Below are 20,662 nucleotides of genomic sequence, written 5' to 3'. Positions count from 1 at the left end.
AGCTGCTCTGGGCACCTGTGCCAGGGCCTGCCCACCCTGCCAGGGAACAATTCCTCATTGACAAGATCCCACCCAGCCCTGCCCTCTGGCACTGGGAGCCATTGCCTGGCTCCTGTCCCTCCATCCTTGTCCCCAGTCCCTCTGCAGCTCTCCTGGAGCCCCTTCAGGCCCTGGCAGGGGCTCTGAGCTCTCCCTGGAGCTGCTCCTCTCCAGGTGAGCACCCCCAGCTCTCCCAGCCTGGCTCCAGCCCCATGGCCCCTCTGGGCTGTCTCCAGCTGCTCCTGCTGTTGGTGTCCCAGGGCTGGAGGCTCTGCAGGTGCAGCTTTGCTGCTTTTGGGAGAGAACTTTCTGTAATTTCAGCTCCTTCCCCGCTGCTCCTGTGCCCTGGGCCCATTCCACAGCAGAGCCTCAGATTGTTCCTGTGCAGTTATTCCTTGGACACCTCCAGGGACGAGGACCCCACCACCTCCCTGGGCAGCGGGACCCAAAGTTTAATCACACATTTCACACCTGGGCCTTTAATTACCCTTCAGGGCAATTAAATTTAACATAGTTAATGTTTTGGCGTTTCAGGACGAGCTGTTTTGTCCCTCGGCGGGCTCTGTCTTTGGCGCCCTCAGCCCCGTCGCGTCCCTCCGGCTCCTCCCCGGCGAGTAGGGGGGGGAGCCCTGCTACCGCCATCTTTGAAGCGGGCGGGATCCGCGGTGTTCCCCGGCGGGGCGGCGATTCCCGGGGGAAAAACGGGGAATATATCGGGATGAGGGCCGGGGTCGGTGTCCGCCCGCGGCCACAGGCAGCGCTGGGAGCCGGGCGGTGCAGGAAGGGGCCGGGCAGGGAGCCGTGCCCGCAGGCAAGATGGCGGCGGCCGCCTCAGCGGGGCGGGGCGCGTGCGGCGGGCGCGGGAAGCGGCGGGCGCGGAGACACCGAGAGGGACTGAGGGGAACCGAGAGGGACTGAGGGGCACTGAGGGGAACCCGCCGCCACCATGCACGTCGTGAAGCGGGGTGAGCGCTCCCCCCGCCCCGGGGGTGCCGGCGGGCCGGGGAGGGAGCGCCCCGCTGCCCTGGGGGTACCGAGTGTCGGGGATGGGGGGCTCTGTCCTACCCAGGGGGTGGGCACAGGACCCCTCGGCCTTAGGGGTCCCTCGTGGCACCTGAAGGCGAATCCCTGCCCCATTCTGGGGTTCCCTCTGCTTTGGGGGGCCGTTGTGTGGCACCCAAGGTAAGCAGATGGGGAGCCCCCCATTTTGGAAGGGTCCCTCATGGCACGTGAGGGATGGGTCCCCCTCAGCTTTGGGGGTACCTTATGGCACATGGTGTGAGGGGGTGGTGTGACCCCCTTGGCTTTAGGGGTCCCCATCATGGCACCACAGAGAGCAGAGAGGGTGCCCCCCTCTCCTCCATGGGAGCACGGGGTCCCCTCAGCCCTGATGGCACCTGGTGGGAGGAGATGGGCTCCCCTCTCCTTTGGGGGAGCCCAGAGTGAGGGGTGAGACCTCTCCTCTGGTGTGGGTCCCATGGCAGGAGCTTTGGGTTGGTCTCTCCCTCTTTTGGTCCCAGGGGTGCTGGGCCGGGGGAGGGGTCCCCAGGCTGAGGTGGGGGGTGACCCTCAGCTGGGTCCCCACCCTGGGAATTGGGTTGGTGCAGTTTTAGGTGGGAATTCTTGGGGTGGAGGGGGAGCCTCCCCTTTCCTTGTACCCCACCCAAGCACTCCACCCCACTCCCTGGTGATTCCCACCCCGAATTCCCCCACGGGAGGGGCTGGGCAGGGGTGTTCTGTGCTGAACTGGTTCTTACTGGGGCTGCACTTGGGTGTTCTGTTCTGAACTCATTCTTACTGAGGCATCACTGGGGTGCTCTGTGCTGGCTGGTTCTTACTGGTGCAGCACTGGTGAGCCTGGGCAGGGCTGTTCTGTGCTGAACTGGTTCTTACTGGGGCTACTCTGTGTGCTGTGTTCTGGACTGGCTCTCACTGGGCTGCCCTGGTGTGAGGGAGCAGGATTGCTCTGTGCTGAACTGGTTCGCACTGGGCTGCTCTGTTCTGGACTGGTTCTGACTGGGCTGGTCCATGTGTGTGTGTCCCAGATGGGCGCCAGGAGCGGGTCATGTTTGACAAGATCACCTCACGCATCCAGAAGCTCTGCTATGGCCTCAATGTCGACTTTGTGGATCCCGTGAGTGCCATCCTCTGCCTGACCCCACCTCTCCTGGGCAGGAGCGGGGTGGGAACCCGGGCAGGAGTTCCCGGGGTGTCCTGGGTTGGGTTTGGGATTCCTGGGGGTCCCCTCCTGCTCAGGATGTTCTGTGGTTCCCTGAACTCTTGGCAGACACATCCAGAATGGGTTTGTTGCAATTGTTTGTGCTCTGAGGGGTTTTGCTTCCCAGGTGCAGAGACTTTGGAGGGGAAAATCCTCTTTCCCTGCTTTCTCCTCAAACCTTGGGGAATCCGTTGAGCCCCTTTTAGTTAAAAAACAAGTTTTGTTGCTCCAGTTCCCATATTTTGGATTTGGTAGGTTGCTCCCAGTGTCAGTCTGCAAAGCTGGAGCAATGCCACATGGAAGTAGCTCTGGATCACCTCCTGGTCAAACAGCAGGATAGAATTCCCTGCCATTGCCACATCCCTGCTTGGTTTTCTGAGCTGATTTGGCGTGGGCATTGATCCCACTTATGGGGGCTTCTCCTTCCAAAGCCTGTGCCCACGATGACTCCCCATTGGATCCACTGGTGTCTGTGAGATTTTTATGCAGGCTTCAGACCCAGTGTAGCCATTTGGAGTTGCCAGTTAAGGCTCTTCTATCTCCTAAGTTCTCACGATCCATTCTCCTGTCTGAAATTCCACCCATCAAACAGTTGCCATTGGTCCTGTACCCAAAAGTCTTTGGGATGGATGGCAGGAGGAGGTCACTGGTGACTTGCTGATCACAGCATGAAGTGCCTTGACTTGCCTGTAGTGACTAGGAGTTGATGCTGAGGACAGAAGTGAAATTCTGAGTCCTCCTGCCTCCTTGTGCCCCTGAATTCTTATTTATTCTGCAGTCGTGTGTGACCTCTTTCCCTGGAGCTCAGGTTCTCCTTTGGCACTTGGGTCTGCTTGTGCCAGAAGCTTCCCAGGCCAGCAGTGCCCCTCCCAAACCCTGTGCTAATGCTCCCTGCAAGGCTGTAAATCCCACGAGTTGTGCAAAAATAGCAACAGTTCACAGAGGTTCAGTAGAGACCAGTCAATCCTATTGCCTGGAAGCCATCCTTACAGAGTCCCAGCAGGGTTTGGGTTGGAATGAGCTTTCAAAGCCACCCAGTGCCAGCCCTGCCATGGCAGGGACACCTCCCACTGTGCCAGGCTGCTCCAGCCCCAGTGTCCAGCCTGGCCTTGGGCACTGCCAGGGATCCAGGGGCAGCCCCAGCTGCTCTGGGCACCCTGGGCCAGGGCCTGCCCACCCTGCCAGGGAACAATTCCTCATTGCCAAGATCCCACCCAGCCCTGCCCTCTGGCACTGGGAGCCATTCCCTGGCTCCTGTCCCTCCATCCTCGTCCCCAGTCCGTGTCCAGGAGCATTCCCAGTCTCTGTTCCAGTTCGCTCTCCCCCCGCACAGCTCATGGTGCTGTGGGCACTGGATCCATCTGACCCAGAGCTCTGGGGCTCCCTGAGCTCGGGCCTTTCCCTCCTGCAGGCACAGATCACCATGAAGGTGATCCAGGGGCTCTACAGCGGGGTCACCACGGTGGAGCTGGACACTCTGGCCGCAGAGACCGCGGCCACGCTGACCACCAAGCACCCCGACTACGCCATCCTGGCCGCCCGCATCGCCGTGTCCAACCTGCACAAGGAGACCAAGAAAGTCTTCAGTGGTGGGTGAACGCCTCCAGCTGCTGGGGGGAGAGACAGAGCGAGAGGTCTGGAGCACAGAAATAGGGAAATCTCTCAAGTGGGAGCTCCTGGGGGCCCAGGCTGGCTGGAAATGCCGTGGAGATGAAACCCACGAGTTTCCCAAGGCAAATGGAATTGCCTGGCTTGTGAAAAGCAGTTGCAGAAATGGCATGGTGAAAAATGTGATGGATTGAGATCAGGTTGTACCCACCTTCCTCCCCATTTGCAACTTTTTACAGTGGGGTTTTGACAGAATTTTTTAGAAGGGGGTTGTTCAGGTTGGCAGTGCTGAGCTGCAGAAGAGCAGCTGTGTGTTTCAGGGGCTGGGGGGGTTATTTCCAAGGCCTTTCCTGCCTTGCCCATCCCTGAGTCCCAGTGCCACGCAGTGACAGAACAGGGCTGGATATGTCCTGCTCACATCCCTTTCCCTGCAGATGTGATGGAGGATCTCTACACCTACATCAACCCTCACAACGGGAAGCACTCCCCTATGATCTCGAAAGAGACTCTGGACATAGTTCTGGCCAACAAAGATGTAAGTACTGCGGTTCTTTTAACTTCAGAACAATTGCACTGAATGTTGAAAACTTATATAATTCGCTTTTCTTATTTTTTAAGCAAACCATGTTTGTTTTAGGGTAAAAAAACAACACAGAAACCAGTGCAGGACATGAGTGGAGAGTGTAAGATGGGATGTAGGAGTTTTCTTCTTCTATGGATGTTTTTGTAGTAAAATTTAGTTTCTTGGATGTTCCCACTGCCATGATCAGCACAAGTTATTAATTTGAGAAGTACCTTGTGCTGGAGCAAAGTGAGGCAGCACAGAAGGGAGAGAAGAGATTTGGGCTCAGTTTCCAGGTCTGTGTTCTGACTGGGAAGTTCCTTTTGTCCTTTGGTTCTGTGTTTTGTTTCTTGTTGTCCAATCAGATTTCAGTAAATTCAGCCAAAAACTGAGTGAAAAAAGGTTGTTGAAGCTGTGCTTTTGTTGTTTTGAGGGAAGTGCTGTTCCTGCTTCATTCCTGTGCTCTGGTGCCTCTCACACACGGGAGCTTTGGGGCCAGGGATGCCAACAGGTATAAATAACATTGTTACACCTTGTAAAAGTCAATTTTGTTATTTCCTGCCAGCGCCTGAACTCTGCCATCATCTACGACAGAGACTTCTCCTACAACTACTTTGGCTTTAAGGTAAAGAACACATTGCTCCTGGGTCTGTTGGGAAGGAGGGGAATGCTTGTGGAATCATCTGGACGGGGCAAGGAGGGGCACAGGAGGGGGTGGAACATCAGTGGGGCTGTGAAGATGAAGGGGGCCTGCACTAAGCAGCTGCCCAGTGGGATGAGCCACAGAGTTTTCTTGCTGCTGGAATATTTTAACTGTTGGGCTGGGTTTCACAGCAGATCCCAGTCAGTGTTGTTGGATGCCATTCCTAAAGGAAATATTCTAATCCTCTATTAGCCAAGGAAGGGATTTTTGCTTTTGCCATTGTTCAGTGGAGCAGTTCTCTCAGGGTGTCATCCCACACATTTATCTTCCCTGTGCTGCTGGAATGTCTCCCCTCAGCACCCCAGGGGCTGCTCTGCTGCCCCCACACCCAGCTCAGCTGTACTGCTGTGGTTTGGGTCTGGCTCAGGTTTAGGGCTCTGGGCAGAGAGCTCCTGTGGGTTCAGGACAGTGTGGAACCTCCTGCTGTGCTCCACACTCTGTAATCCAAAGCAGTGTTGGAATCTTCCCGTGGAATTGTGTGTTTTCAGTCATTTAGCACCTAATTAAGCTAATAAAGAGAGGAGCAGCAGAGTGCAAGGGTGGTGAAGCGTTGGATGAGGGGTGTGGAGATGGTTGAGTTTGGAGTTAACAGGGTTTTTTAAAAAATTAAAATCTGCCTGTTTGCTAAAAGCCATCCTCTCTTTTAAAGACTCTGGAACGCTCCTACTTGCTGAAAATCAACTCCAAAGGTAAGGACTGTTCCTAGTGCTGAGCCCTTCTTAAAAATTTAAGTTAACTTAAATTAAAGCTAAGTTTAAGTACTGTGCTGCCAGTGATGCAGGCCATTGGCTTGGATATCCTGGGACACCAGAAGGGTCAGAGATTAATTATAATATCATAAAGCTGAAACATAACTGGATTCTGGACTGCATATTTGTTTGAATTTAACTGTCAGTACAGGTGGGGGGGGGTTCCCTCCTCCATGAGAGCAGCTGAGCATTGGAGCAGATTGTTCCTTGAGTTTTTCAAAGCCTGATGGGATGCAGTCCTGAATAAACAGGCCTGGTGCTCTCTGAGCAGGAGTTGGGCTGGAGAACTCAAGTTCCTTCCAAGGTCTATCACTCTGTGATTCCATGAAAACGCTGGCTCCTAGTTGTCCCACTGCAGCATTTGGAGCTTGCTGCTGTGACCCTGTGACTGTCACAAGGAGTCTTCCTCCCTGACCTTCTGGGTTTGCTTGGTGGCTGAGGGGCTGGGCATGCCCCAGCCATGTGCCTTGGCATCCCAAAAGCTCTGTGCCCTGGGCACATTCCAGTGTGGGCAGCAGGAGAGGGATTGGGATTGTGTCCCCTCAGGTGATTTCCCACCTGCAGAGCTGCCCCAGCCCTGGAGGAGCTGGAGCTACTGCAGAGAGCCCAGAGGAGGCTCCAGGATGGGCAGAGGGCTGGAGCAGCTCTGCTGGGAGGAAAGGCTGGCACAGCTGGCATTGCTCACCTGCACAGGAGAAGCTTTGGGCTGAGCTCAGGGTGGCCTTGCAGGGCCTGGAGGAGCCCCAGGAAAGCTGGAGAGAGACAATTCCCAGGGGATGCAGGGACAGCACCCAGGGAATGGCTTTAAGCTGAAGAAAAGCAGGGTTAAATGGGATCTTGGCAATGAGGAATTGTTCCCTGGCAGGGTGGGCAGGGCTGGGCTGGAATTCCCAGGGCAGCTGGGGCTGCCCCTGGATCCCTGGCAGTGCCCAAGGCCAGGCTGGACACTGGGGCTGGAGCAGCCTGGCACAGTGGGAGGTGTCCCTGCCATGGCAGGGGTGGCCCTGGGTGGGCTGTGGGGTCCCTCCCAAGGCAGCCCACGGGATTCCTGGCTCTGTGTCCCTGCAGTTGCTGAACGTCCCCAGCACATGCTGATGAGGGTGGCCGTGGGCATCCACAAGGCCGACATCGAGGCCGCCATCGAGACCTACAACCTGCTCTCGGAGCGCTGGTTCACCCACGCCTCGCCCACGCTCTTCAACGCCGGCACCAACCGCCCCCAGCTCTCCAGGTGCTCTCCCTCTCCCCCTGCACCCTGCCACAGGGAAGGCCTTGGGGATCACATCTGCTCAAGCGAGACGCTCGCACAGCCTCTGAAATGAGCAGCTGAGTTTCTGCATGTGTTTTGTGATGTTTTGAGGAGCTGCTGTCAGGTTTTGGCTGTTTTTGGGGAAAAATGTCCAGGTTTCTGTCAGCTCTAGAGATATGGGAAACCTTTGCATGGCTGTGTTGTATTGGAAAGTTCCTGATGTGCGTAGTCTGCTGCAGGTTACCAAATGAATCCTGGTAATTGTTTTCAAAAAGCAGCAAGCATAACTAAGAGGTTTTTGATATCCTATATATCTGGAAAAGGTTTCTATTTTATAAAGGTTTGTTCAGTTTTTTGGGAAAAGGTTCTTCTCCCACAGGGTCCTGGACACTTCCCAGACTCCCCAGGGAATGGGCACGGCCCCGAGGCTGCCAGGGATGCCCAGGGTGGGATTGTGCAGGCCCATAAATTGGACTGATCCTTGTGGGTCCATTCCAGCTCAGGGTATACCACAATTCTGTGATTAAAAACAGGTAGCTGAGGTATCAGCAGTACAAGTACTGCTCACGATGTTTTCTGTTTTGTCCTTTATTCCACACTTGTGGGATTGCTTTCTGGAGCATGCTAAAGGTCCCATGTTTGCCCTGGGTTTTGCAGCCTGATGAAACACTTATGACTTTTCCTTCCCATCTTTGTCTGCTGAAACCGTTTGTTTCCTTCAGCTGCTTCCTGCTGTGCATGAAGGACGACAGCATCGAAGGCATCTACGACACCCTGAAGCAGTGTGCCCTCATCTCCAAGTCTGCTGGGGGCATTGGCCTTGCCGTGAGCTGCATCCGTGCCACGGGCAGCTACATTGCTGGGGTGAGTGCCTGTCCTGCTCTGAGTCACCCAGGACAGGGACAGCACAGGGACACTGCTGCTGCTCCCAGGAAATGCCGAACCAGAAATGCCTCTCTCACAGTTCACACAGCCCTGAGCCTCCCTCAGTGGGCCCTGGCCTAAGGCAGGAAGGTTGGTTTTCCTTGGTGTTTTGGCTTCCTCATAGAAACCCTTCTAGAAGGAGGATCTTATACCAGTGTTTGGTCAGACAGTTCCCATGCTTGTCTGTTAGCAGCCTAGGAATAAGCCCAGAGACTTGTGCACTAGCCATTTGCCTTTCTGTGTCTCTAACTGCCCCAGACCTTCTGTGGATGTGTTTTTGGGGTTTCTTGTCACACCATGTGTAAACCCTGCAAGCCTTCAGGTGACATAATGTAGGGGAAAGAAGTTAGGAAGAACATTTTCTTAACTCTGGGACATGTAGCTGATATATACATTTTTGTTATAAAAAGTGTGGGGAAGGGACTAGAAATAATTGGTGGTGATCAGTGTAAGAGCTCTGCAGCCTGAGGAAAGACCCACAGGAGGTGCATGGCAGCCCCTGCAGGGAGTTGCTTTTGCTGATGGTTTTCCTGTGCCTCTGCAGACAAACGGGAATTCCAACGGGCTCGTTCCCATGCTGAGGGTCTACAACAACACCGCCCGCTACGTGGATCAAGGTGGAAACAAGGTACCTTAAATGAGATCCAGAAGGGAGCCTTGGCTAATGGGAGAGCTTCCACACTGCAAGGGCTGTCCCATGAACGTCAGGGAGCTGATGGAGTGGTTGTGGGTGTCACATAATCATAAAAGGGCATTTTTCCCCTTGTCTTGGTATCTGGTGCTGCCCCCCAGTTCCCAGCTGGTTTGGAGTGTTGTGGGCACTCGGGAGCAGGGCAGGAGGTTTCTTTCCAAGGACCATTTGTTCTGACCCAGATTGTGTTCTGTGTCCAGAGACCTGGGGCTTTTGCCATCTACCTGGAGCCATGGCACTTGGACATCTTTGAGTTCCTGGACTTGAAGAAGAACACAGGTAAAGAAGAGCAGCGAGCCAGGGACCTGTTCTTTGCTCTCTGGATCCCTGATCTCTTCATGAAGCGAGTGGAAACCAACCAGGTGAGAGCTTGGCTGGTGCAGAAAAGGCCTGGTAGTGGAGGAGCAGGTGAGCAGCCCTGGAAGGAGCTCAGCAAGGGCTGCAGAGCTGCTTTGCTCCTTGTTCCTCCCAGGACCTTCCTGGGAGAGCTGCTGCACCTTGTTTGAGAACTTGGCTGTGCAGGTGGAGAATGGAGCTGGGCAACTGCTGCTCCGTGTTTTGCTTCAGGGCTGAATCTCACAGCCCATGATTTGTTCTTGGACTGTTGGGCTACTTTGACTCTGGTGTTTCAAACCTTAAGGCATCAACATTTTCTCAGTAAATTGTTCCTATGCCTGCTTGTATTTCACAGAATCCCAGACTGGTTTGGTTTGGGAGGGACCTTAAAACTCATCCAGTACCACCCTCTGCTATGGGCAGGGACATCTTCCACTGTCCCAGATTGCTCCAAACCCCATCCAGCCTGGCCTTGGACACTTCCAGGGGTGGGGTAGCCACAGCTTTAATTAACAGAGTGCCTAAAGATTTCCTCTGAATATTTTTCCCCCATACAGGACTGGTCCTTAATGTGCCCAAATGAGTGTCCTGGCCTGGATGATGTCTGGGGAGAGGAATTTGAGAAGCTCTATGAGAGGTAAGAAGAGGGAGCAGACCTGTAAGTGGTGCCATTTCAGCCTGTTAGGGGAACAGTGCTCCTGTTAGAGAGACATCCAGGAGCAATCCCCACTCAGGGCACTCCATAGCTTTGTGTGGCTGCTGTGGTGATAGACTGGTTCCCCTTAAACAAGGGCTGTGCTGCTGCTCTCCTTTGAGGGCTCCCTGTGCAGAGCTCAGCGGGGAGGAGGGCCTTGGCTGCCCCAGGCCCTGAGGAGTTCAGAGGCCTCTCCCAGGTGTTTGGGGCTCGGGGGCTGACAGGGCTCCCTGTGTGTTGCAGCTACGAGCGGCAGGGCCGCGTGCGCAGGGTGGTGAAGGCCCAGCAGCTCTGGTACGCCATCATCGAGTCCCAGACCGAGACTGGCACCCCCTACATGCTCTACAAGGACTCTTGCAACAGGAAGAGCAACCAGCAGAACCTGGGCACCATCAAGTGCAGCAACCTGTGCACCGAGATTGTGGAGTACACCAGCAAGGATGAGGTGGGTGCAGAGTGGGAGCTCGGAGTGCTGGGCAGGCTGGGAGTGCTCCTGGGGCAGCTCCCTGCCTGCCTGCCTGCCTGGGAGTGCTCCTGGGGCAGCTCCCTGCCTGCCTGCCTGCCTGGGAGTGCTCCTGGGGCAGCTCCCTGTCTGCCTGCCTGCCTGCCTGGGAGTGCTCCTGGGGCAGCTCCCTGTCTGCCTGCCTGCCTGGGAGTGCTCCTGGGGCAGCTCCCTGCCTGCCTGCCTGCCTGGGAGTGCTCCTGGGGCAGCTCCCTGCCTGCCTGCCTGCCTGGGAGTGCTCCTGGGGCAGCTCCCTGCCTGCCTGCCTGCCTGGGAGTGCTCCTGGGGCAGCTCCCTGTCTGCCTGCCTGCCTGCCTGGGAGTGCTCCTGGGGCAGCTCCCTGTCTGCCTGCCTGCCTGGGAGTGCTCCTGGGGCAGCTCCCTGCCTGCCTGCCTGCCTGGGAGTGCTCCTGGGGCAGCTCCCTGCCTGCCTGCCTGCCTGGGAGTGCTCCTGGGGCAGCTCCCTGCCTGCCTGCCTGGGAGTGCTCCTGGGGCAGCTCCCTGCCTGCCTGCCTGCCTGCCTGGGAGTGCTCCTGGGGCAGCTCCCTGCCTGCCTGCCTGGGAGTGCTCCTGGGGCAGCTCCCTGCCTGCCTGTCTGCCTGGGAGTGCTCCTGGGGCAGCTCCCTGCCTGCCTGTCTGCCTGGGAGTGCTCCTGGGGCAGCTCCCTGTCTGCCTGCCTGCCTGGGAGTGCTCCTGGGGCAGCTCCCTGTCTGCCTGCCTGCCTGGGAGTGCTCCTGGGCAGCTCCCTGCCTGTCTGCCTGCCTGCCTGGGAGTGCTCCTGGGGCAGCTCCCTGCCTGCCTGCCTGCCTGGGAGTGCTCCTGGGGCAGCTCCCTGCCTGCCTGCCTGGGAGTGCTCCTGGGGCAGCTCCCTGCCTGCCTGCCTGCCTGGGAGTGCTCCTGGGGCAGCTCCCTGTCTGCCTGCCTGCCTGGGAGTGCTCCTGGGGCAGCTCCCTGTCTGCCTGCCTGCCTGGGAGTGCTCCTGGGGCAGCTCTCTGGGATATGTCTGACTGTTGCTTGGGAAGGGAGCAGGCAGCTGAGAAACTCCTGACCTGAGTACTCACAGCCCTTCCACTGACTGTGGGTTCCCTTCCCACTCACTCCTGTGGAGGATTTGGGATGACACGAGACACCCTTCAAAGGGAAAGTGACAAGGAAGAAATCAGGCTTGAAAATTCCTTCCAACCCAGACCCTTCTGGGATTCTGTGTAAGGGTGGTTTCCAGGCAGTAGGAATGACCAGGGCAGGATTTTTCTGGTCATACCAATTTCTACTAAACCTTCCTGAATTGTTGCTACCTTTGGCACAAGTTCTGACGTGCCAGAGGACCAAGGGGTGCACTTTCCCAGCCTGGCAGGTTCCCTGGCGGGTTGTTCCCATGGGTTTGGGGCAGAGCTGTGTGTTCTGGGCCTGTTCCCAATGATCCCCTGTCTCTGCCCCAGGTGGCTGTGTGTAACCTGGCCTCCATCGCCCTGAACATGTACGTGACCCCCGAGCACACCTACGACTTCAAGAAGCTGGCTGAGGTCACCAAGGTCATCGTCAGAAACCTCAACAAAATCATTGATATCAACTACTACCCTGTGCCAGAGGTGAGTAGGGCTGAATCCTGCTCAGAGCAATCCCTGGGCAGTCTGGGACACAAGGAATCACAGAGGAGCTCCATAGACCTGCTGGGAGCTCTGTGAACCACCTGTTCCCAGGTGGGACCTGTCAGTGCCTGCCTGAGCCTCAGCCCAGAGCAGTTCTGTGGTGAAGCAGTTGTAGGAAAGCTTCCCACTGTTCTGCCACTGGAATTTTTTCATGTGTGAGGATTTCCGTGAAGCACAGACCAGCACTAGGAGCAGAGGGAAGTGGAACAGAGAGAAGGATCCTGGAAAGATCCTCAGAAAGTGTAACTCATTTTGGCTGGTTTTACAGCTCCCTGACAGGAGGGGCAGCCAGGTGGGGGTCAGGCTCTGCTCACAGAAAGCCAGGAAAAGGACACGAGGAAATGGCCTTGACTTGTGTCAGGGGAGGTTTAAGTTGAACACTAGGAAAAATGCCTTAATGGAAAGGGCTGTCCAGCCCTAGAATGCCCAGGGCAGTGGTGAAGTCCTCATCCCTGGAGGGGATTTAATATCCATGTGGATGTGGCACTTGGGGACATGGTCAGTGGTGGCCTTGGCTCTGCTGAGGAACAGTTGCACTGGATAGGCTCTGAGGGATTTTCCAACCTCAGTGATTCTGTGATTCTGCTCTATTAAATGTCTTCATTTATCAGAATGTGCTGAGTGTTCTCCTAAATTTTGCCTCCCCTTGCTGGGTTAAGCAATCACAGTCTGTGCTAAGGTCTGACAAACTCAGTCTGGCCTCAGCAAGCAGTGGCAGGACGGAAGGAGTGCTGATGCACTCATGGCATGCTGGAGGTTTTGCTCCCTGGGGCCTTTCCCAGCCGTGCTGTGGGTGGCGTGTGCCGTGCTGGAAGGTGACGTGTGCCGTGCTGGAGGTGGCGTGTCCGTGCTGGAGGTGGCGTGTCCCGTGCTGGAAGGTGGCGTGTGCCGTGCTGTGGGTGGCGTGTGCCGTGCTGTGGGTGGCGTGTGCCGTGCTGTGGGTGGCGTGTGCCGTGCTGGGGGTGGCGTGTGCCGTGCTGTGGGTGGCGTGTGCCGTGCTGGAGGTGGCGTGTGCCGTGCTGGAAGGTGGCGTGTGCCGTGCTGTGGGTGGCGTGTGCCGTGCTGGGGGCGGCGTGTCCCGTGCTGGAGGCGGCGTGTGCCGTGCTGTGGGTGGCGTGTGCCGTGCTGTGGGTGGCGTGTGCCGTGCTGTGGGTGGCGTGTCCGTGCTGGAGGTGACGTGTCCCGTGCTGTGGGTGGCGTGTGCCGTGCTGGAGGTGGCGTGTGCCGTGCTGGGGGCGGCGTGTCCCGTGCTGGAGGTGGCGTGTGCCGTGCTGTGGGTGGCGTGTGCCGTGCTGGAAGGTGGCGTGTGCCGTGCTGGGGGTGGCGTGTGCCGTGCTGGAAGGTGGCGTGTGCCGTGCTGGAAGGTGGCGTGTGCCGTGCTGGGGGTGGCGTGTGCCGTGCTGGAGGTGACGTGTCCCATGCTGGAGGTGACGTGTCCGTGCTGTCCCGCAGGCCGAGCGCTCCAACCGGCGGCACCGGCCCATTGGCATCGGCGTGCAGGGCCTGGCTGACGCCTTCATCCTGATGAGGTTCCCCTTTGAGAGCGCCGAGGCGCAGCGCCTCAACCAGCACATCTTCGAGACCATCTACTACGGGGCCCTGGAGGCCAGCTGTGAGCTGGCCAGGGAGCAGGGCCCCTACGACACCTACCAGGGCTCACCGGTCAGCAAGGGGGTGAGTGCCAGGGATGGCACAGGGAGAGGCTCTCGGAAGCTGATCCTGTGCCTGGGCTGCTGCAGAGACCTGCAGGGACCTGGTTCATGGCAAGTGAGATCTGAGTCAGCAGTGCCCTGGAGCCAGGAGGGACATCCCTGTCCTGGGGACACCATCACTACCCAGAGGGAAGGGATTGTCCCAATCTGCTGTGGGCTGGGGCAGCCTCACCTCCAGTGCTGGGACAGGTCTGGGTGTCTCAGTATCAGACAGATCCAAGAGAGAGTCCAGAGGAGGGACACGAGGCTGGGGAAGGCTCTGGAGGGGCCCCCGAGGTGCCTTGGTCAGCTCAGCCTGGAGCAGCCTGAGCTCAGAGCTCCCCGGGGCTGCAGCTCCTCCCGAGGGGCAGCGCAGGGACAGCTCCCAGCTCTGCTCTGGGACAGGGACAGCACCAGGGAGCGCCTGGGGCTGGGCCAGGGCACCTCAGGCTGCAGGGCAGGGCAAGGTTCTTCCCCAGAGGGTGCTGGCACTGCCCAGGCTGCCCAGGGAATGGGCACGGCCCCGAGGCTGCCAGAGCTCCAGGAGCCTTTGGCCAGCCCTGCCAGGGATGCCCAGGCTGGGCTTGGGGGGGTCTGGGCAGGGCAGGGCTGGCACTGGGGGATCCCTGGGGGTCATTCCCACTCAGGATATTCTGGGATTCTCTGATTTGAAAAGACAGGCAGACTCAGCCTGTGCTGGCTGTGCCCTGGAGCAGTCACAAGATGGAGTGTTTGTTAGGTCATACCAGAGCTTCACTGAGATCTAATGGGAGAAAATAATTAAGAGGAATAACAGGTCCATTTCCAGGGGGGTTTATAAAACATGGAGAAAAGAGTGCCCTCTCTAATTTGGACCAAACTGTGTTCCTCAGATCCTTCAGTATGACATGTGGAATGTCACCCCCTCTGACCTTTGGGACTGGAAGGCTTTGAAGGAGAAGATTGCCAAGTGAGTAACCCTGCACGGTTTGTAGTAGATGTCAGATAAAACCCAGACTGGGTTGGGTGGGAGGGACCTCAAAGCCCACCCAGTGCCACCCCTCCCATGGCAGGGACACCTTCACTGTCCCAGGCTGCTCCAGCCCCATCCTGCCTGGCTTTGTATATGGATTTGATATATTCTGTCTACTGAGAGCTAAAGGCAGGGTCCCAGTGTGAAAACAGTCCCATATGTTCCCCCCACCCAGCAGATCTTTCCTTTGAGCTGTTTTTTGGGTGGCTTTCTTTCCTTTTTGTCCTTCCAAGGCTGGGGAGGCCACCCTCACTGCTCTGCTTTAGCTGAGCTCTAATTCCATTTTGCATGCATCCAGCAGGAGGATTTGTGTTCCCATTAAAAAAACTTAGTGAGGAGTGAGCCATGAGCTGGCCCTGGGGCTCTTCCCAGCTGCCAGGGAAAAGCTGAGCCTTGAACATCCTGAAGACAGCGATCACTGAAGTGTGAAGTGCCTGCCATGGACTAATTCTGGCTGTTTGGCTCTAATTTTTAAATGTGGTAAATCTGTCCCCTGTCCTGTGTGTGGAAAGGTTTCAGCTTCTTCATGTGCTGCTGGTTCAGTTCTGCCTCAGGGCTGTGGATGGTGCAGTGCCTGGCAGATTGCCTTCCCTACACCCCACCCATGACTGAATCATTTGGGAAAGCCTCTGGTGAGGGATGAGAAGAGCAAAGCTCCTAATTCCACTTGCACTTGACCCCCAGTGCCAGTTCAGTGGTGCTTCCCTTTTCCCTGTGGGTGATGTGAGGCTTTGCAGGTTATCCCAGGTTTATTTCCCTGCTGTTCCTGGCCTTTCCTGCCCTGTGTCCCTTGGCTGCAGCTCCCTAACCTAGCCTGTTGTCCCCAGATACGGTGTCAGGAACAGCCTCCTCATTTCCCCCATGCCCACGGCCTCCACTGCCCAGATCCTGGGCAACAACGAGTCCATCGAGCCCTACACCAGCAACATCTACACACGCAGGGTCCTCTCAGGGGAGTTCCAGGTGAGCTCTGGGGAGCAGCTTTGCTCTTGCCTCAGGTTTTATGACTAAGGAAGACAAGGGGAGGCCTCACACCTGGGGGCTCAGTTGAGCCTGATGTTTGTGCCCAAGCACCAAGGGGACCTGGAGCGCTGGGTGCTACAGGAGTCCGGCTCTGTGTGTTCCACAGTCACCAGGGAATAGGTGAAACTGTAAACAAGTGCTGCTTTTGTCTGGGAAAAGCCTTTGTGGGGCCTCAAGGTGGGCTGCAGGAATAACTGCTGAGGGGGGTGGTGATGTCGTGGAAGGGACATGGGAAGAGTAGCTGAGACCACGGTTCTGAGAATGAGCTGTGAAGCACTCAGAGGTCTGAAGGGGCCATGGAAGAGCTCCACAGGCTCAGAGAGGTCTGTCAGTCAGGAAAGGGAGTGAAACAAGTTTGGTTCTGAAGGCTGGAGTTAGCAAAGCCCCCTGTAGAGACAAGGGAAGGCTGTCTCTGTTTGGGAGGTGTGTCCATCCCCTCTGGGGTGTCTCAGTGCTCTCCATTCCTTCTGGCTGCAGGATCACCCCAGACAGGAGTGGGGAGGTGGAACAGGAGGCTCATTGCCCTGCCTCCCTGTGTAGGGCTGGGGGACAGGGACCCCAGTCCCAGCAGGAAAAGGGGACTGTGTTTCCTTCCCAATACTCAGCCTGCCCCTCTTCTGTTCTTTCCCCTCCTGACATCAGTCTTGGATTTTTACACCCTTCTTTAGCAACTCAGGTTGTGGCCAGTGCTCCTGTAACAGTGAGATCTCTCCTTTTCTCCTCTTTTGGAGTTCCTCATGCAGGGCAGTTCCATGCAGCCCCCTTCTCATTTGCCATGTCCAGCAGAACCCCAGAATGGTTTGGAGGGGCCTTAGAGATCAAGTAGTTCCAGCCTTGCCATAGCAGGGACACCTTCCACTACCCCAGGCTGCTCCCAGCTTGTCCAGCCTGGCCTGGAACACTTCCAGGGGTGAGGGTCTGTCAGGAATGTGCAGGATCTTGTTCAGCCATTTAGAAACTTTGGCCTCTGCCCTCCCAGGTTGTGAATCCCCACTTGCTGAAGGATCTCACGGAGAGGGGCCTGTGGAACGAGGAGATGAAGAACCAGATCATCGCCCACAACGGCTCCATTCAGGTACAGGGGCAGCAGGACAGGCATTCCTGCCAGACACCTCCTGCTCCTTATGGATTCCTACTTAGCAGGAAGATGACAAAGGGCTGGTTTCATAGCAGGGAATATCATGGAATGTCCTGAGCTGAAGGGACCCCAGGGATCCCCCAGTGCCACCCCTGCCCTGCCCAGACCCCCCCAAGCCCAGCCTGGGCATCCCTGGCAGCGCTGGCCAAAGGCTCCTGGAGCTCTGGCAGCCTCGGGGCCGTGCCCATTCCCTGGGCAGCCTGGGCAGTGCCAGCACCCTCTGGGGAAGAACCTTGCCCTGCCCTGCAGCCTGTCCACATGTAGCTGCTGAAGGAGAGCTGAGGGTGTTTGCAGGTGTGCTTGGTGCTCGCAGACACAGGATGTCCAGAGGAGGCCACCAAGTTATCAAAGGGATGGAGCACCTCTCCTGCAAGGAAAGGCTGAGAGAACTGGGATTGTTCAGCCTGGAGAAGGCTCCAGGGTCACCTAACTGTGACCTTCCAGGCCCTAAAGGAGCCAACAGGAAACATGGAGAGAGACAGTTTACAAGGCCTGGAAGGACAGGAGCCAGGGAATGGCTCCCAGTGCCAGAGGGCAGGGCTGGGTGGGATCTTGGCAATGAGGAATTGTTCCCTGGCAGGGTGGGCAGGCCCTGGCCCAGGGTGCCCAGAGCAGCTGGGGCTGCCCCTGGATCCCTGGCAGTGCCCAAGGCCAGGCTGGACACTGGGGCTGGAGCAGCCTGGCACAGTGGGAGGTGTCCCTGCCATGGCAGGGGTGGCACTGGGTGGGCTGTGGGGACCTTCCAGACCCAAACCATCCTGGGATTCTGTGTTTGGACTCAGGGATAGAGCTCAGCTGTACAGGCCTCAGTTGCAGTCAGGATTGCTGGAGCCCCAGCAGTCACTGAAGAATTCCATGTTATAAACAGGGATATCTGGGCAGTCAGTGCTTTCCACCCTGCAAAACTCTTCCCGTTCTTCCAGAACATCCCTGAGATTCCCGATGACCTGAAGCAGCTCTACAAAACTGTGTGGGAGATCTCCCAAAAAACCATCCTGAAGATGGCTGCAGACAGAGGGGCCTTCATCGACCAGAGCCAGTCCCTGAACATCCACATTGCTGAGCCCAACTATGGGAAGCTCACCAGCATGCACTTCTATGGCTGGAAACAGGTACAGCTGGGCTCCTTCCCTAAAACAGGGCATCAGCTGGGATTACTGGGGCTCCTTCCTCACAATCAGGGATTCTTGGGGCTCCTTCCCCAAAACAGGGCATCAGCTAGGGCAGGAGCTCCTTCCCCACAAACATCAGCTGGGGCTGGGGGCTTGTTCCCAAAAACAGGGGCATTATCTTGGATTGTTCCCAAAAAATAGGGGCAGTGTTTGGGACTGGGGAGCTTGTTCCCAAAAAACAAGAGCTGCACCTGGGACTGGGGGGCTTGTTTCCAACAAATGGGGCCCAGTGAGTTTGGCACACAGGGACTGGTAACTTCAGGCACAGCAAGCTGGTCTCAGTGATTCTGGGAAGGGCAAATGGCTGTTTCCTTCCAAGAATCTTGTTTTCACCTGGAGTGTCCCCAGAGCTGGGGGTGCTGCCCTGGAGTGTCCCCAGAGCTGGGGGTGCTGCTCTGGAGTGTCCCCAGAGCTGGGGGTGCCTGCTCTGGAGTGTCCCCAGAGCTGGGGGTGCCTGCTCTGGAGTGTCCCCAGAGCTGGGGGTGCCTGCTCTGGAGTGTCCCCAGAGCTGGGGGTGCCTGCTCTGGAGTGTCCCCAGAGCTGGGGGTGCCTGCTCTGGAGTGTCCCCAGAGCTGGGGGTGCTGCCCTGGAGTGTCCCCAGAGCTGGGGGTGCCTGCTCTGGAGTGTCCCCAGAGCTGGGGGTGCTGCTCTGGAGTGTCCCCAGAGCTGGGGGTGCCTGCTCTGGAGTGTCCCCAGAGCTGGGGTGCTGCCCTGGAGTGTCCCCAGAGCTGGGGTGCTGCCCTGGAGTGTCCCCAGAGCTGGGGTGCTGCCCTGCTGCTGCCAGCCCTGAGCTCCCCGTGTCCCCAGGGCCTGAAGACTGGCATGTACTACCTGCGGACGAAGCCGGCTGCCAACCCCATCCAGTTCACCCTGAACAAGGAGAAGCTGCGGGAGCGGGAGAAGGCGTCCAGGGAGGAGGAGGAGAAGGAGAGGAACAAGGCAGCCATGGTGTGCTCCCTGGAGAACAGGGAGGAGTGCCTGATGTGTGGCTCCTAAGGGATCACCCACGGCTCCGGCACAGCCGCTGCCCCTGGCTGGAGCTGCTGGGACAGGAGCATCTGGAAGAACGTGAGGAGGCTGGGGCTGGGGCTGGGGGGTGGTGTAGCTTCCCCATCCACAGGGATGGGGTGAGCATAGCTTTAGTAGCTGGGCTTCCCAGGGATTTTAGTGCTCTGGCGTGGCCTTCCATGGAAGCCTGCAGGTGGGACTGGGGACAGGGAGGTGCTGGTGCCACTCACAGGTCTGTCCTGGGCGCTCCAGACTGTGCCTTGCAGTCACCAAAGACTGCTCCTCGTGTGCCAGAGGGAGCAGCACACTGGCTGGTCCCTTTTCCTTGGCTGGGAGCCCCCCAGGGTAGGTGTGTTCAGTGTCCGCCAGGGCACAGGGGTGGCCGTGTCCTGCTGACACACCTGCGGTGTCCCCACCCTGCCACAGCCTCCTCATCCCCCCGCTGCTTCCTCTCCTTGTCCCTCCTCTGGCTTTTCCAGACCGCCTTTGGAAGGAGCAGATGGGTGGAAGGGCTGGTGCTTCCTGGCTCTTCTCCCTGGCCAGGACAGCCTGGCACTGGCTGAGTGTCTTCCAGTGGGGCCAGGAAGGGCAGAGCTGCTGCCCTGCATTTGATTCTGTATTAAATTCACTAATTTGAGCTTTTTGCTCAGGCAGTTTCCTGGCAGGGGGCCAGTGCTGTCCTTGGCCACAGGTCAGGTGCCATTTTGGGAGGGCCACATGTCACTGGTGAAGGTCACCTGCCATCTCTTTTCAGGGAGCTCCATTCCTCCAGCCCAGGTAGTTCTTAGATTTTTTAAACTTCTTATCAATTTACTGCGCCTGTACTCACTCCCTGCTTGAGCTCAGTGGGGCTTCAGGCAGTTCTGCAGTATTTATTGAACTCGTGAACCTCACCCCACCAGAGTCCCAGCTCAATAAAAGGCGGAATGTCGAAGGAATGGCTGGTGCTGTTGGGAACGCTCTTGGTGGTGATGGACACCGAGCATCTGTGCTCACAGGTTCGTGCTGCTGCTCCTGGGCTGCTTTCCACGGGGACACGGAGACATTGTCCCTCTGTCCCCCTGCACGGCTCCTGGCAGGAGGGGACACCTGGGAGCTGGGCTCTGCTCACAGGGAACCGGACGGGAGCAGAGGCAACGGCCCCAGGCTGGGCCTGCTTCTGTCCTGAGCTGACGAACCCCGGTGCCGGTGCCGGTTCTGTCCCAGCACTGGAACCCCGGTGCCGGTTCTGTCCCAGCACTCGAACCCCGGTGCCGGTGCCGGTTCTGTCCCAGCACTCGAACCCCGGTGCCGGTTCTGTCCCGGCACTCGAACCCCGGTGCCGGTTCTGTCCCGGCACTCGAACCCCGGTGCCAGTCCCGGTTCTGTCCCGGCACTCGAACCCCGGTGCCGGTTCTGTCCCAGCACTCGAACCCCGGTGCCGGTGTCGGTTCTGTCCCAGCACTCGAACCCCGGTGCCGGTTCTGTCCCAGCACTCGAACCCCGGTGCCGGTTCTGTCCCAGCACTCGAACCCCGGTGCCGGTGCCGGTTCTGTCCCGGCACTCGAACCCCGGTGCCGGTTCTGTCCCAGCACTCGAACCCCGGTGTCGGTGCCGGTTCTGTCCTAGCACTCGAACCCCGGTGCCGGTTCTGTCCCGGCACTCGAACCCCGGTGCCGGTTCTGTCCCAGCACTCGAACCCCGGTGCCAGTCCCG

At 57.8% G+C, this 20,662-nt stretch overlaps 1 protein-coding gene across 1 annotated transcript; it reads left to right on the top strand.

Annotated features, from left to right (window-relative positions):
• The first annotated feature begins 858 nt into the window (after positions 1 to 858).
• Positions 859 to 19,901, top strand: RRM1 (ribonucleotide reductase catalytic subunit M1). Its single transcript, XM_059840228.1, has 19 exons — positions 859 to 1,004; positions 2,085 to 2,173; positions 3,669 to 3,846; positions 4,300 to 4,400; positions 4,993 to 5,052; positions 5,780 to 5,819; positions 6,948 to 7,110; positions 7,851 to 7,992; positions 8,597 to 8,680; positions 8,944 to 9,105; positions 9,637 to 9,716; positions 10,017 to 10,218; positions 11,714 to 11,863; positions 13,376 to 13,597; positions 14,487 to 14,563; positions 15,454 to 15,589; positions 16,629 to 16,724; positions 17,711 to 17,899; positions 18,767 to 19,901. The coding sequence occupies exons 1-19, from the start codon at positions 986 to 988 to the stop codon at positions 18,953 to 18,955; spliced, it is 2,379 nt and encodes a 792-aa protein (XP_059696211.1). The 5' UTR covers positions 859 to 985; the 3' UTR covers positions 18,956 to 19,901.
• Positions 19,902 to 20,662: the final 761 nt, after the last annotated feature.

Source organism: Haemorhous mexicanus, chromosome 2 (genome assembly GCF_027477595.1).
Source record: "Haemorhous mexicanus isolate bHaeMex1 chromosome 2, bHaeMex1.pri, whole genome shotgun sequence".
NCBI classification, from domain to species: Eukaryota; Metazoa; Chordata; class Aves; order Passeriformes; family Fringillidae; genus Haemorhous; species Haemorhous mexicanus.
This window is presented reverse-complemented; position numbering and strand designations above follow the sequence as displayed.